Raw genomic sequence first — 15058 nt, forward strand, 5'->3', positions numbered from 1 at the left:
CTGCGTTTTTACAGCCTTGCAGCACGTAATCAAGAAACGTAGCTTTTCTGATAGAGTGGCTTACAGAGAATAAAAGCCAATGTGACCAACTTCGTTACTGAACAGTATGTCAATATCAAAACATTATCAACTACTTCGGAAACGAAGAGGAAGTGTTGTGAATTTATTGTTATGACTGCAGTATAAAATGAAACAGTGACAGTATCGTTGTATCTTCCAAGTAATACACGCAATAATATTAAACACACGAGGTTTTAAAAAGGAATATGGATCTGATCTATGCTGTATTTCGTAAACACACAACGAGTTCTACAAAGTCTCTCCAGAATTTTGAATGGTACGCTGTTTTGGTATTTTATTGTAATAAATGTTCATATTCTTTCGTCCTTGGCTTATTATTTGAGGGATGTATGGAATGTGAATAAATTCTAATATAACCTGGCATATGGTTTACTTAATCCTTTGAGCCCCAGTGCAACTATATATACCACTTGCTTTAATGTTAAATAATTCCACATTTGGCGCACATAGTTTATTTTATTGGTTTGTACATTATTCTCAGGGTAAAACAGTGACTATTTCCTGAAACAGCATTACCCAATTGATCTCTATAATGGAGAAGCAATGTTTTATTTGCTGTAACAAATGTAGATACTCTGGCAAGCTAGAGTGAATACAGGTATCAGTTACAGTGGAGATTCCTCAAATAATATTATTGTGAAGGCAGCCAACATCTGGAAGATGTCCAAACAATAATGGAAACTAACCAGCAAAGCTAACCAAACACTGATGGCACGCACCTTAATTGATATGTTAAACTCAATTAGTCAAAGCCAGAAATTTGACACCATAGACAGGGACCACTTCATTGGTTTGTGTATATCACAAATTTTGAATAAAAGCTGCCCCCTTTTTAAACTCAGCATTCGTTCCTGTAAGTTCAGCATAGCTTAAACAGGCTTCCTTCTGTATAATAAGGAAATACATATTATTTTATTTTCAGTTTGCATGAAGGCCACACACTGTGTTCTGTTTCAAGCCAGAATATTGTTGCCTTCACAACAACAACAGAGATAGAAGACATCAGTGGGAAAACGTGGGGTTCTCATGTTTATGTCGCAGATCTCAACACGCCTTGGTACAGTCACAAGTATGTAGGAACATTGGACATGGCATATTTCAACTTCATAAATCTACCATGAATTAATGCTGTTATAACTTTCAGATTAAGTATCATAAATTAGAGATGGTCAATGATAGGGATTTATTACAGTCCCATCTTCAGTTTAATGTACAGGTCGTTGCCACATTTTTGTATCTGAATATGGAACAGAACATATCATGGAAAAGCTAATTTCTAGAAATATAAATAAATGACATCAAACCTCTAATACAGAAGTCCATAATCACACATAATCCTGAGCTGCTTGAATCCTCGCGACTCATTTCTCAAACATGCTCATTTACGATATTTTCCAATTGTCTCATTTTTCCAAAAAGCTGCCTCCCCACCCTCTTCAACTACTTGGTGAGCTCTTCATTCCTTTTCTTAACCACACCCACTAAGAACAGGTTACCGCATATGGTCAGATGTTATCGCACGGCCATCTTCTCGTGTCATATTCAGCAGTTTACAGCAATGAGTGAAGTTGGTCATGAAATGACTGTATAAGATGTGACATTATCATGATGTAATAACATGTTATTGTTTCCTAAGTAAATACATTAAGGCCAGTCAACACAGGCCACAGTTAAGGCTGTCCTGTTGTTTGAGAACTCTTTATTATATCTACAGAAGACACTGAAGTTAGGGAACAACTGCAAATTTATAAAATGCATAAATGAAACTGAGACGTGAGCTATTCACATTCTCGATTGCTGGAGAGCTACCGACTTCATCTTAATGTTGAATGGTTTCTCAACTAACATAATGTTGTAGGGTTGTTTCCAATAAAACTGGGGTCACAGCATTAGAATGGGACCTGCCAGGTGACAAGCTGCTGGTGGCTGATACAGCAGGAAATGTGCAGTTGTGGAGTTTCAAGGACCATATTCTAAATGACTGGGTGTGCCTCGGAACAGCCTCCTTTCCTGGTGAACATATCCTTGGTGCCGCATTTTTCCACAATGGAAAAAAGGTGCGTGGCTCTGCCGTCAGCATTTTGAGGCTGTTATGAGTATCTCCACATGAAGCCCCTTCTATTTTGTTTTACACTTTTCCCAGTTTTTGTTATAAACTTCCTATAGAAATGGATGTTTGAACTGGTCACCAAAAACCTAACGGTGAATTGTTTACGCTTATCAAAAAAATGCAGTGGAATGTAGCAGTCTAGAAGGTACCCAGTTAAAATCTAAGATTAATAGATATCCTGGCTGAGATTTAAATGGTTTATTTCAGTACCTCCAAACAAATACTTTGATATTGGCCATGATCATTTCCTTCGGAAATAAATATTTTTCTCGTAAGTCATGATCATTATCCTGTCTCATTTAATGTTCTATAAATTTCATAGCCGAAACATTGTCACTGCGTAACTAAGAAGTTGTTAATTTTGTGTTTGTCACGTGATAAGGAATTTAATTTCTTTCTCTGTGGTATATTTTGTCCTTGTTACTTTCCTCACATTACAGATAAGTCTAGTATCTGAGAAGAAGGATAATGTGTACTATAATGAGAAGTTCACCCACCTACGCTTCCCACCTTCCGTACGCTACTTTGGTGGACGACCAATGGAAGGCTGCCTTGTGATCAGCACCACAGGAATGGTGGGCGTGGTGATAGCATCACGAGAAGGCCATCAGGGATCACCTCAGCTTATTATAACAAGTGACAGTCTTGGATCCACAAGGCACCGGATCACTGCCGTCGACATTTGTTACGGAAAAAGTTAGCACCCGTCACTGACAATAATACACAGTTTTAAAATGATCAATTTTTTAGAAATTATATAAAGTTCTGTATGAGTTTCATATAAAGTATGGGTTATATTTGATAAATCAGAATTAAAGAACTATATTTTTTTTATAATTTCAGTGTAAATGCTTAATATTAAATTTCTTCAAAGTCTGTACATTTATTTCAGACCTGAAATATGCACATGGGCAGATATAACCTCGATATGTTAATTTTATGCACAATTTGCAGAGAAGAGATAAAACTAAAAGTGAGTGAAATGTAGTACTGGCAATCCCCCACATCGCGAATGACGGCCGTACCATCACGACTTTATGTTCTGAAAATAACAATTTCTTTCTATCACAAAACTTACGATGGTACTACCACCTAAATCTCATTTTTTAACTTCATGATGATGAAGACTGAAATTAAAGTAGGGGACATTTTACAAGATGCGTCTTAACTCTTGCACCCTAGAAAATTGTGAATTACGAGTACACTTCGTGTTTTGCAGATGGACACTTCTTGGTGGCAGTAAGCAGTGGTAGTGTGAGTCTGCCGATCCAGTGTTTCCGAGTGTCGGTGAAGCAGGGTGACGAGAAGTGTGTCATCATGTCTCAAGCTTTGCCAAGTTTCTTCCTTCAGTCCAGTCCCATCAAGGAAAACCAGTGTACGTACATGTTCACATTTTAATATAATTTTTGGAAATAACACCTGACAGAGAGAGAAAGATAGACGCGTGTTCGCAGTGTGGCTCCTTTCATCCATTTAAAAAAATTCATCTGCCTATGTTTAATGCAGTTTTCAGTTTGTGGTTCTTGAGCCAATATGAACATTCTAAATAGTCTTCAATTTTTGAAGCATAGTCTTACTCAGTTACACCTCACAGTTTCGTACTTTACGCGCAGTGACGACTGTATTTCATGTGCTCACCGCTGTTTTGTTTTCCCCGTTCACAGATCGCCACGTGTCGCAGCTCAAGTTCGTAGTCCGAGAAGATGCAGATTCATTGGTTGTGGCCGCCAACGGCGACAGCGGCTGCCTCATTGAAATCTGGGAGCTGCGAGAGAAACCTCTGCCTATACATAAACTGTTTCAACCCAAATCTCATTCTTCGCAAACAGAACCATTCAAAACTGTAGTAAGTTACGGCCATGTATCGTGTGGTATTGCCATGTTATCAGCCACGCCCTACAAATTATGCGTTGTCCAGCTAGCTGGCTGGCATCTACTTAGTACCGGAGTACAATGTGCCGTTCCTGTATAATAGAATTTAATTTCTCCAGGTGGTAGTAGTACGTTGAAATGGCCGCAACATCCCAATCCAAATCCTTACCTACTCATCGTTCATTTTTGTACGCACGTTATATGACACCGTAACCTCTATAGTTGGCACAGTGGAATAAACTCAGTCCAGTCAAGCGTGGATAATTCCGTGTCATCCCATATCATCATTTGTGCAGGCTTTTCATCCATTTATTTTTGCAGCTGTGGCAGCATCAGTCTCACTTCATGTCCTCGTCTCCAGTCGTATGTATCACGACGTCCAAATTGTCAATTACCACGACGATGCCTCCTCCATGTTATGTGATGGTAGCGCTGGCAGATGGCTCAATTCACTGTTTATACAGGGATTCACTGAAACAGGTCAGCAAGATTAAACAAATTTGTTGAGAATAAATAATCAGTATTTGGCTTCCTATTCTCACCTTTGTCTCTTTATCTCCTTTCACACTTGTTTGATACATGAAGGTTGCCACAGCATCGCTGAATCAAGCGTGGCGACAGGAAGAAGCTCCTAGCTCGAAGCAGCAAAGGCTTGGCTTGCGGATATCGCACCTCGACATGAGCTGGTTGGGCTGTGTGCTCGTGGCTACAGACACGCAAGGGCAGCTTTACCTATATCGTCTGCTACCAATCTCAGAGCCAGGTATACAGCATGTCTCTCTCTCTTTAGTAACTTCTTCTTATTCTTCTATGGCCTCCTTAATTCTCCTCTTCCGTTCGGTCCTCTGTTAGGTCCGTCTGTCCGAGGCTTTGATCGAGGTTTCGAAACATCTTCCTTTGTACGGTGCAAGGTTGTTAGCCTTGCGACCAACCCCCAACCTGGAGGACACTGCAGTAACTTAAATTGGCATTTATCATGTCATCTTAATTGGTTCCATACCAACCAAAAATCTTTAAGCACAGACGAATTCTTAAGAAGCAGTTCCGACTCTATGATAGAATATTACCATACATACCTAAATTTAAGCTAAATTTTCAACAACTTTCAGATTCATGCCAGGACCTGTAACAGTCGCAATGCCAGACATTCGGAAATACCGTAGTTCTGTAAGCTTTTTTAACCGACGTGTCCGTGTATCTGCATGTCTGTTTCTTAACTAAAGTCTACTGACATTTCCAGGAGGCCCCATGACAGTGCCATATGCTTGCACACTCCTGGAATACTGCCTAGTGACAGGATTAGACTGGTGGGACCTGCTCGTGTCGTTACGTCCTTCCATGATGGACACGGTGTGTGAACGTTTCACAGAGAGTTTCAACCGGCAGTTGCAGCAAGTACAGCAGTTTCACTACGTCCAATTCCTCAACATCAAGACTTCACTCTACAGGTGGTCAAAAGTCTCAAGATTCAGTCATTATGAGGACTGTGTTTCCTGTCTATTTCTTGTTCATGACTATAGATATTTTTCTTATATCCTAATGGGTTTTTATTCCAGGTTGACTGTGAATGGACAGTCTAAGGCAGCAGATCTGACCTCGCTCCTCATGTTGCATTCTGTAGCAACAGCATTTAAGTCTCTGCTGCGACCCTCGGACCTCTCCAGTCATGACAAGGGACCTGCCGAAAGCCTGGCAAGTAAGTGCTTTCCAGTATGACAGCACCATGAAGATAGGACTGGCAGTCACACTGAAAAACTATCACTTACTTATTTGCTATCACTACTGTCTGTGGAGGATATATAGTTTATCATGTCACAACTAAATTTTATAGAAAATAGACTCCTGTAGCGGTCATGTCTAATTATAGGTATATTTGTTACTCGTTTTCTCCGCGTTGTGCTAAGTCGCTGTCTACTGAAATCACGTTTGAATCAAAATGTGTAAGATCTCATGAGTATTTACTCACCTGCGATGTTGTCGTAGCGGTGATGATGGACTCTCTCACAGACGTGGACAAGGTGCTGTTCCACCTGGAGGCAAAGGAGTTCACTGTGGAGCCAAGCACCCTCCAGTCACTACAGCAGCTCATTCAGTGGGTGGCAGACCTGGCTCTCAACTTGTTGGCAAGACTGCCAGAGCAGCGCCAGCCTGGCAAGAGCTCTGGGGTGAGACACGCTTTCTGCTGTTAAACAGCAATATATAAGGCACTGCATGTGAAAAACAAATTAAAGGCTAATTACACTCGTTTAGATGTTCAGGCAGATTTAATTGCATCATTCAGTTCAGAATCTTTCGTCTTCTCATCTCCCGTCTTAAAGCGTACAGATTAAAATAGATATTCAAAACTACAATTTTACCTGTTGTTTTGTATGAGTGTGGAACCTGGTCTGTCACATTAAGGGAAGAATAGATTAAGGGTGTTTGAGAATGGGATGCTTAGGGGAATATTTGGACTCGTGAGGGAGGCTGTGACAGGACAATGGAGAAAATACATAATAAAAATTTCTACTCTTATAAACTTATTAGGTTGTACACAAGTTATTTGTTAGAATAATGTATGTTGATTGGTGTGTGCTCTGCGCAAAATACGTTAAGTGGATACGTATAAGGGAAATTTTTTGTCTGCCTGCCTTGTATTATTTTCAAAATTAGCTCACAATACAAATAATTTATACGTGCAGTTATATACATGTCATTGCCGTATACCACTTTTATTCAGAACTCTTTTTTAAAATGGTGAATATTGAATAAAATAATTATTTATCACTATCCAGTATGATAAGCTTAGCAACATCACAGTAAACAAACATGAGACCCAATCAGGCATGGAAAATTTATCAATATATTTTTAAAATATATATTCCACTATCAGAAATTCCAAGGGTGTCTAAACCTCACGACGCAGGTGGATCATTCTGTATTCTTACTTGTCTCACAGTACGAGTTGCTGCGTGACTACAAAGCCCTCAATACACTCCGAGAGTTGCTCGTCATCATTCGAATTTGGGGCCTGCTGCGTCAGAGCTGTCTGCCCGTGTTTGTTCGCAGTGCTGAGAATCTGGATGTGTTGGCACTACTGTTCAGACTTATTTCACGCCTCATACAGACCTTGGAAGCTGATGAAAATCTCTTAGGTAAAACTTGTCTTTACGGTTGCCGAGATAACACTTCTTGATATTTGAGGTTTTCGTGGCAGTGAAGATGTCATTCATAGTCCGCTGGATTGTGATGCTGTGTGGTCTTTTAGGTGGTTACCATCTTTTTGGAGGAACATCCTACCTCCATCTTCAGATACGTCACATTGAAGATGTCTCTTTGAAACAACAGTATAAAATCTAAATTCATGCTGCTATGAAACCCTAAAATACTGGTTTACGAAAGGGCATGTTTCGTGTTTCAGCGTACTCTCTCTCTCTCTTTTTTTTTGAGGAAAGATAAGTTTCTGTGTCATCTTTGTGTGTTCGTCTGGCCATGTGTATGGCTGCTCCTGGTAAATTTAGAATAAACTAGCAAAGTGCTTTGGGGCGTTCTCTTCCCATGACACTAACCGCAGTCTAATAAATGGCAAGATTCTGTGTCAGTTTTTGATAAACGAGTACGAATTCTGCAAGCAAGTTCTTTGAAGGACGAGCGTGCATTTTAAGTACCTTCATGATATGTACAGATGGCGTATGACTCCTATGGGTATAAACAGTTTTCATATATTTACTGTTAATAGAAAATTTGCGTGGGGTCCGCAGTGGCCGCGCGGTCTGAGGCGTGGGCCTTCAGCTGCTTGGTCGCGGGGACTGTGGGTTCGAATCCCACTCAAGCCATGGATGTCTGTCCGCGTCTTTCTGTGTCGTGTACGTGTAGAGGCCTTGCGACGGGCTGATCCCTCGTCCAAGGAGTCTACCGAATGTCTATAGATCAAACCAACTAAAAAAAAAAGTTGGGGGCCTGTAAAGGGTACCGGAAAATGTACAAACATTGTTAAACCGGAAAAAGAAAGAAGAGAAAATTGCGTTTGGATTCGTCATCGTAATGAAATCAATGGACCTTAGAATTCCACCGACCACAGTTTGGGAATCATTGCTCTAGTGGAGGAATGAGGAAGGTGTTATTTTAATTACGGCCGATATGTGGGACACACACCACTTGTTAATGTGACTTTCATTGTAACAGTCATCAGTATCTCACACGGATGTGGTCACACGGGAAACTGCGGAGATAACGCAGGCCACATCCTGCGGCTCTGCGCGCATCAGTGGACTACTGAGAATCTTATTGTAGCATATACTGTTTAGATTTGACTGACGGCTGTGTCCGACTCGCTTTACAGAAGTGTGTTTTGAAGAAAATTTTAAGAAGTTTCTATTAATTTTGTCATTTTTGTCCAGTTCTTGTTAAACTCTGTGTGGGAGACCTACACTTAATTTTGTCAGAACTTTTTGATTTTAGTCTTTTTCATTTTAAGGATTACTTTCCTTACGCATCTAAATTAATTTTCATAGTTCTCTGAAGGACTTTTATTCTATTTCGGATGTGATTTTCTTCCGTTCTTTTTGTTGACACCATTTCTTCTTCTTCTTCTTCTTCTTCTATGACTCTCCGGTCCGTATTCGGTCCATGGCCTCCTCAATTCTCCTCTTCCATTCGGTCCTCTGTTAGGTCCATCTGTCCGAGGCTCTGATTGAGGTTTCGAAACATCTTCCTTTTTACGGTGCAAGGTTGTTAGCCTTGCGACCAACCCCCAACCTGGAGGACCAGGGTACCTGTCTTAGTCTGACCTCTCCCCCTCGACCAATCTGGCTAGGGAGGCCCTACCAGTAGCTCTTGGGGTCACTGAGGTACTCAAGCCCCACCACCACGACAAGGTGCAGGTACCATTAAGTGGGGTGTTGACACCATTTATTTCTGTAAAATTAAAACAATTAGTGATCTGTCTATGGAGGGGTAGGGTTGATTGCTTTCTGCTTCCTGAAGGTAGTCAGATAACATTTAAAATCACAATAATATTTTTTAATTCTTTACCTACAAAAGAATGTCTCACTATATTCTTGGCTATACAAAAAAAAACCTTAACACCAAGTCTCAGGGTTCAAAACTTATCATCAATTCTGCCATTAAAGTCCATCAGTCTCTGTCGTCAAACACCGTGAAGTGGATGGCAGAACTAGTAGATATCATGAAACGTCTGAAAACAGCTGATGTATTTTCTGGATTTCCTGACACTTAAATAAAAGGTGTCAGATTACCACTGTTACCCCTTTACAGCAATGGTATGAATTTAAAACCAGTGAATACTGTGACGTCATGGAGCACAGAAGAATGATTCTGGCAACACATGCTTTGTGTCATTTTTGTACCCACTTCAGTAATTTGTTTCTGTAAAGTCAGCTATCCGCATATTTTGAGGTGTGTTGGCTTCATTTCCACGAGTGATTTTAGTCGTAAGTCATTCAGATGTTGAGTGTTTAATTGGAGAGGTGTGTCCCGATCAGTGGGTGATGCGTGTGTAAGAAATTGAAACGAGCTCAGTTATGGTGTCCAAGTACGACTTGGAATATCACGAGGAGGCGTCCGAAAAATATGCCTGGACTATTCCAATAGCCTGCGGGATATTCACATTCATCTACTGGTTCATCTTGACTCCAATTCTGTGGAATGCGATCAACACAGAGGATGATTCTGATACATTTGGCATCTTCATGATGATAATGGCAATTTTCTGGTGTGTATTTGTGGGATTCTTCATGTGTATTTGGTGGTGTAAGAGGCGGTCTGACATATCCTGTAAAGAAAAAAAAACCAAAGACCGTGTGTCTATTGTAAAAAAAGACTCTGACGGTAATGTTAGTAACCGCAGTGACTCGCCACCATTCCCAACGAAAACCCAGATGGTTCAGCCGTCAGATACTCCCATCTCATACAAGGCACACTGCAGCCTCAATGGATTGCACACGCTCTCGGAAAAAGACGTGATGATGATGACGTCTCTCAATAGCTGTCCTGTTCAGCCACAGAACACTCCATCACTCTACAATGCCGAGACTGGACGGCAGAGCTTTGAACCAGGTTATACAGAGAGCAGCAATGCATCCATTCCAAACATGGCTAGAAATTCATCACGTGAAGAGAGCGACATTTTGACGGTGAAGAAGTCCAAATCATCGGGCAGTAATGTGTCCAGAAGAATTTCTTCCTCAGACTCGGAGGGAGAGAAAGGTGATGGGTTGAAAGAACGAGACCCACAGAAGAGCAAATCGGCAAATGACGGCAGCGTCATCGTGGAGACAGCAATAATAGAACATAACCCCGAGTGCGTCGACGTGCCAGATGTCTCGGAAGAACCCGTGAGCGAATCTCAAATTCCAAGACTCTGTAGTAGCGATTCATTCTGTGGCCTGCCAGAAATGAATTCGTTTGATGGGTACTTACATCTCACTACATTCGACACACCTATGACACCACCAACTGCGGGAACCAGTCCGACCTCTTCTGGTCTGACACCACGAGAAATCTTCTTCATTGACTTGATCAAACAGGCAGAAGAGAGCGAAAGAGTGCCGGGCATCAGAAGGAGCATGGGAGACGAGGTTATACCAAGAAATAGATCCACTACAGACAACAGGAAGAGCATGCCTGCATACCTGGTTCCCACAAAGAATCCGGAGTCTAATCCCTCATCTCCCGAAGACGTGCTAGATGCGTCCTCGTCAGCAGGCTACTCTTTGGGCATCAAAGATCCAGTGTCTGTCATAGACAGCGAGGATGCCAGTCCGTCATCCCCGACTCAGAAGATCACAGATGACGAGCCGCAGAGCAGATCGAAGAGGTTTAAAAATGATGGTGAACCGGAGTGCAGCGACCCAGCAGGCTCGCCTCCTGAAGAAGACGGCTCAGTCAAATATCCTGCAGGTGCCAAGATTGGTAATGATGGGTCTGGAAGCGAGTACTTCATAGCGAATATTGCCCGCAACAAGAGCGTCACATCCGAGGCGTACCTCAACATCGGGAATGACGACGCCAAAGTTATGGAACCTGGCACCTCTGTGCAGTGGAATGTGGTTATTGATGATTCCCATAGTGATCATGATGATTTGAGTGATGACTGTGTGTTTGAAGATGATTTTGCTTTGAACGGAAAGAACAAATTACACAAGTACTAGTTACAAAGACTGTCTTCAATTTGATATCGGAAATTGTGGCAACACATGCACGTTTATAGTGCTTAATGTTACATTAGACCTGGTGTTATGATGGGTTTTCTTTCAGCGGGCAAACCGGTGTCGCTTTCTGACGGAGCGTTGAATAAAAATATCCTTTAATTATTTACTGTTTTAATTCAATAAGAAAACATCGAGTAAAGAACCTATATGACGCTTACATTCCTTTAAATATTGATATCCGAGCATCGGCAAAATTAAATGTTACACGACTGGCTCTGATTGGGTCGGGGGAACGGTCTTTCGCCTTAATAAGTACTTTGCGTACTTAACAACAAGAGAATATTATAATTAAAGAAAACTTTCATCCAAACAAATGCACAAAGAATTCCTGAATTCCTTTCATGTCCACCTTATAGAATAAATGCAACCGCTCAGTGTGAGATGACACGAATGAAAAATCTGACTCTGTACGGATAACCAGACTGGAAATTAAAGGCTGTAAGATATGTACCATTTTTTTTAGTAGTGCGTAATCAGGGGTGTTTCCTGTTCGTAGACGAATGCTGTCTGCTTCCGAGTCAGGTGATGATACCGCAGCTGAACCCACCCACCAAGATCGTTGCAGTGGCCTCTCCTGCGCTCTTTTATCAGTCTCTGCCGATACAGGTGAGCACGACGACAGCGAAATCAGTTCGCAGTTTTAATAATTCGGATGAACCCGGGTTACAAGAGCCCTTCTTGCTATATCTGACAGCTTTATCCATCGCTGCCCACTTTTCTTTCTTAACGTCCAAAAAATTGTGACCAGCGGGGTCAATTCACCCCCGTTCCATATGTACTATTGTATAAAGTGAAGCTTTTGCGACGACTGAAGTTGACGAAAGACTCTCGGGCTACGAGCCGCGTCAGGCGGCTGAAAGGTGAGAAAACCCTATCTCTTGCCAACGTCTCGAGAACAATCTCTGTTCTCATCTACCCAGCGGCCCTGAGGATGAGAACAGAGATTGTTCTCGAGACGCTGTGAAAATATATCTCAATTAACGTTACCGGTTAATTTTATACAAAACCATGTATTGAAAATTACGGTCGTGGATAACGTTGCTAGAAATGAATAGACGAGGCTTTCTGATGTTGTAGCTGGAGTTTGGGGTCGAGCCCGAGTGCCTGCACTTTGTACCAGAGCTCAGTCCAGTGGAGGGTTCTATGCAGACGGAGCAGACGGTCGACAGCATCCGTCACATCTACTTGGGAAAACAACCCCTCGTGGTGAAACAGTGCTGCAGGTAATCGTATCGAGCCTTCGAGAGCGTCGCGAGACAAAAAGATCTTATTTCTGATTTGTCGTTAATTCAGATTAAGAATCTTTGTGTCTTTCCAGGTGTGGGTGTAAGGCTCAGGTGCAGAGCATGACGCGCACAGCCGCGATACGAGCGTGGGACCAACGATGGGCGCGCGCCTGCAGGTGCGGCGGTCACTGGAGGATACACAGGTTTCTTTAGCGGCCCATCAGAATGAATCAGTATCATTCCTGCGATTTATATGACTTCGGAGTTGGATTTTGAATCGCTTAAACTCTGTGTCGCCAGTTACCATGAAAACCACGTGCTGTATCCATAAAAATTTGTAATAAATGTTGTGTACGTACGTGTTTTTGTGTTTGGTAGAGATGGTTTATTTGTTGATTTATTTTTAGCTCCCTGTCCTACAAGTCCGTACACTTTCCAAACCCGTGATCGCATCGCTGATTGACAGGTTTGGAAATTTTTTGCGTGGCGTTAACAATCCTGACTTTGACAAGAATATGACCTTTGACATTCTTCCGTCTTGACACACTCCAGCAACTAATTTAATAAAGTGAACTACCATGCAAATATTTAATTACTTCTATGCCTCAGTTTGCTGGAGTACAATAAACTTTTTAAAAAAATGTGTTTTACTAGTGGCAAGCGACATTTCTACCAACAATTTCTGAATATTTCTGGTGACTCAGAAAAGGGATATTTCCACTTCCGAACATCCAAAACTCCAAATAAAACCAGGACTAACCTTACCTTAAATAACGTAACCTATCCTACCGAACAACTTAATCTAACCTAACCCAAATTAAAACAACATAACGTAATTTATGCAACACGATACGACACTGTTGGCACGACGCCGACAGATGTTGAAAGTATCTTAACAACTGCTTTTGCGTTGTTAATTTTCTAACAATTTGCATAAATCGCTCATGCAGAAATGGCTACAAAGGCACCAAACTGAAACATATCCTAATATAATTTATTTTGTTTATTGATTAACAATGGAAAACATTACTAGTTAGATTAATAAAACCGATAATCTACCTAGGCTCTAGAGTTACGACGACTTACATTGTTTATGTAGCGTGGAAAGTTAAAATTGTGAGGTCTGATGAGATTTTACTGATAGTTAAAATATAAATAGTGGATTTCTGGGTTATGGTGAAGTGTAGTCTAAACGTTTCGGACGAATATCTGGTACCGTGGTTCCTCCGAAACGCAAGGGACCGCTTATTAGACAAATCGGACAATCCAAAGTCCCAATAAGTTACCGTCTCATCATTTGGTGGTGGGACTGAGGAAACCTACGTAAAATCTACGCTAACATACTCCTGAAGACGGCACTTTCATGTGCCTTCCAGTCCGCATGTAGACACAGTTTGTTCCATTAAACCAGCCTCCTCCATTGGCATTCCACAAGACGTCTGAGTGTCAATTGTTCTATCACTATGTACAACAGCACCTGCTTGATATGCAACCCTTCGCGCTGCGGCGTGAAATGAGTTGCCTACACTTCCAGACCGTGGAGTGCGTGACGAGCCATATACCGATCTCGACAAAACTTTGCACACTGGAGAGGCATCCTACCCGAACTTGGGGGGGGGGGCGAGTATTTTGTGTGCATCTCATGCTTTAAACCCTTACACAAATTCCCTTGTTGAAAGAACACGTCCCTTCGGGATGCCTTCATTAAAAGAGATCGAAGAAACATTGTAACAGTCATCTCCGTACAAACTTGGCATTTCGAATACATTAGCGCTGTCGTAATGGTTTTAAGATACTGTTCGTATTTGTAATCTACTTGTATAAAAATTCTGGAATTTAACGGAAATGACTTGTATTTTACTCCGTCATTCTCCTTCTTCCTTTTGTTCTTCCCTCCCGTATCTTTGCCTCCTTTATCCCACGTTCCTTTCATATCTCGTCCTTGTCTTAGTAAATACTAATTACCCCGTTGAATCCCGAAACTCATTCAAAAAACATTTAAGAGTTCAGTCCGTACCGCGAAGAAAACACAACTCTTCACCATTACAAAGATCAACTGGTTGACGCTGTTTAAGGAAATGATCGCTGTTTACAGCGAGAATCATGCTGACTTATAGCTGCTGGTACATAAAGTTACCACTCGGCTTAAAGACTTTAAACATTCAGTGGCAAATGCCCTGGTCTGCCTAGCAGTGTGCGTCCTGCCAGACCACAATAATTAAAGGAAGGCGAGAGAAATGTTTTGCTCTTAACACAACAGCGGCATATTAATAATGACAGTTGTAATACCGTAGCGTTGTGGTGTGATTGTTGAAAGTATTTAATAATATCGCATTTTCCACATGACAAGACGTCAAGTCCGTGTTTTGGCACTTATTAAAATGCTTTTTCGCGCGTTTTGGTACACCTGTTAAGTAGTTCAGTCACTGTGAATAACGGGTATTTAACATCATTCGAATTACGTAACTTTTCCCGTGAGGTCGCTTTGAAAAGGTTCCACCTGGCGTTCAATTAAGGAAACAACTCTTCTCTCCTCTCTTTAGATTATGGAATCTGAC

General features: G+C 41.5%; 1 protein-coding gene across 2 annotated transcripts; it reads left to right on the forward strand.

The window, feature by feature from the left end:
* The first annotated feature begins 12 nt into the window (after positions 1 to 12).
* MED16 (mediator complex subunit 16) lies at positions 13 to 12858 on the forward strand. Of its 2 annotated transcripts, none has more exons than XM_022064717.2 (15): positions 13 to 337; positions 1004 to 1150; positions 1940 to 2138; positions 2632 to 2887; positions 3411 to 3566; positions 3856 to 4037; positions 4385 to 4543; positions 4649 to 4826; positions 5304 to 5511; positions 5620 to 5759; positions 6047 to 6228; positions 7002 to 7197; positions 11771 to 11880; positions 12352 to 12497; positions 12593 to 12858. In XM_022064717.2, exons 1-15 carry the CDS (start codon positions 267 to 269, stop codon positions 12711 to 12713), a joined length of 2451 nt encoding a protein of 816 aa, XP_021920409.2. In that variant the 5' UTR covers positions 13 to 266; the 3' UTR covers positions 12714 to 12858. The 2 variants fall into 2 exon arrangements, with proteins under 2 accessions (XP_021920409.2, XP_021920411.2); XM_022064719.2 differs by having other exon boundaries at positions 6071 to 6228.
* Positions 12859 to 15058: the final 2200 nt, after the last annotated feature.

Source organism: Zootermopsis nevadensis, unplaced genomic scaffold (assembly GCF_977971745.1).
Source record: "Zootermopsis nevadensis isolate Lab colony 2312 unplaced genomic scaffold, Znev_1.0 Znev_ptg000021l, whole genome shotgun sequence".
Taxonomy (NCBI): Eukaryota; Metazoa; Arthropoda; class Insecta; order Blattodea; family Termopsidae; genus Zootermopsis; species Zootermopsis nevadensis.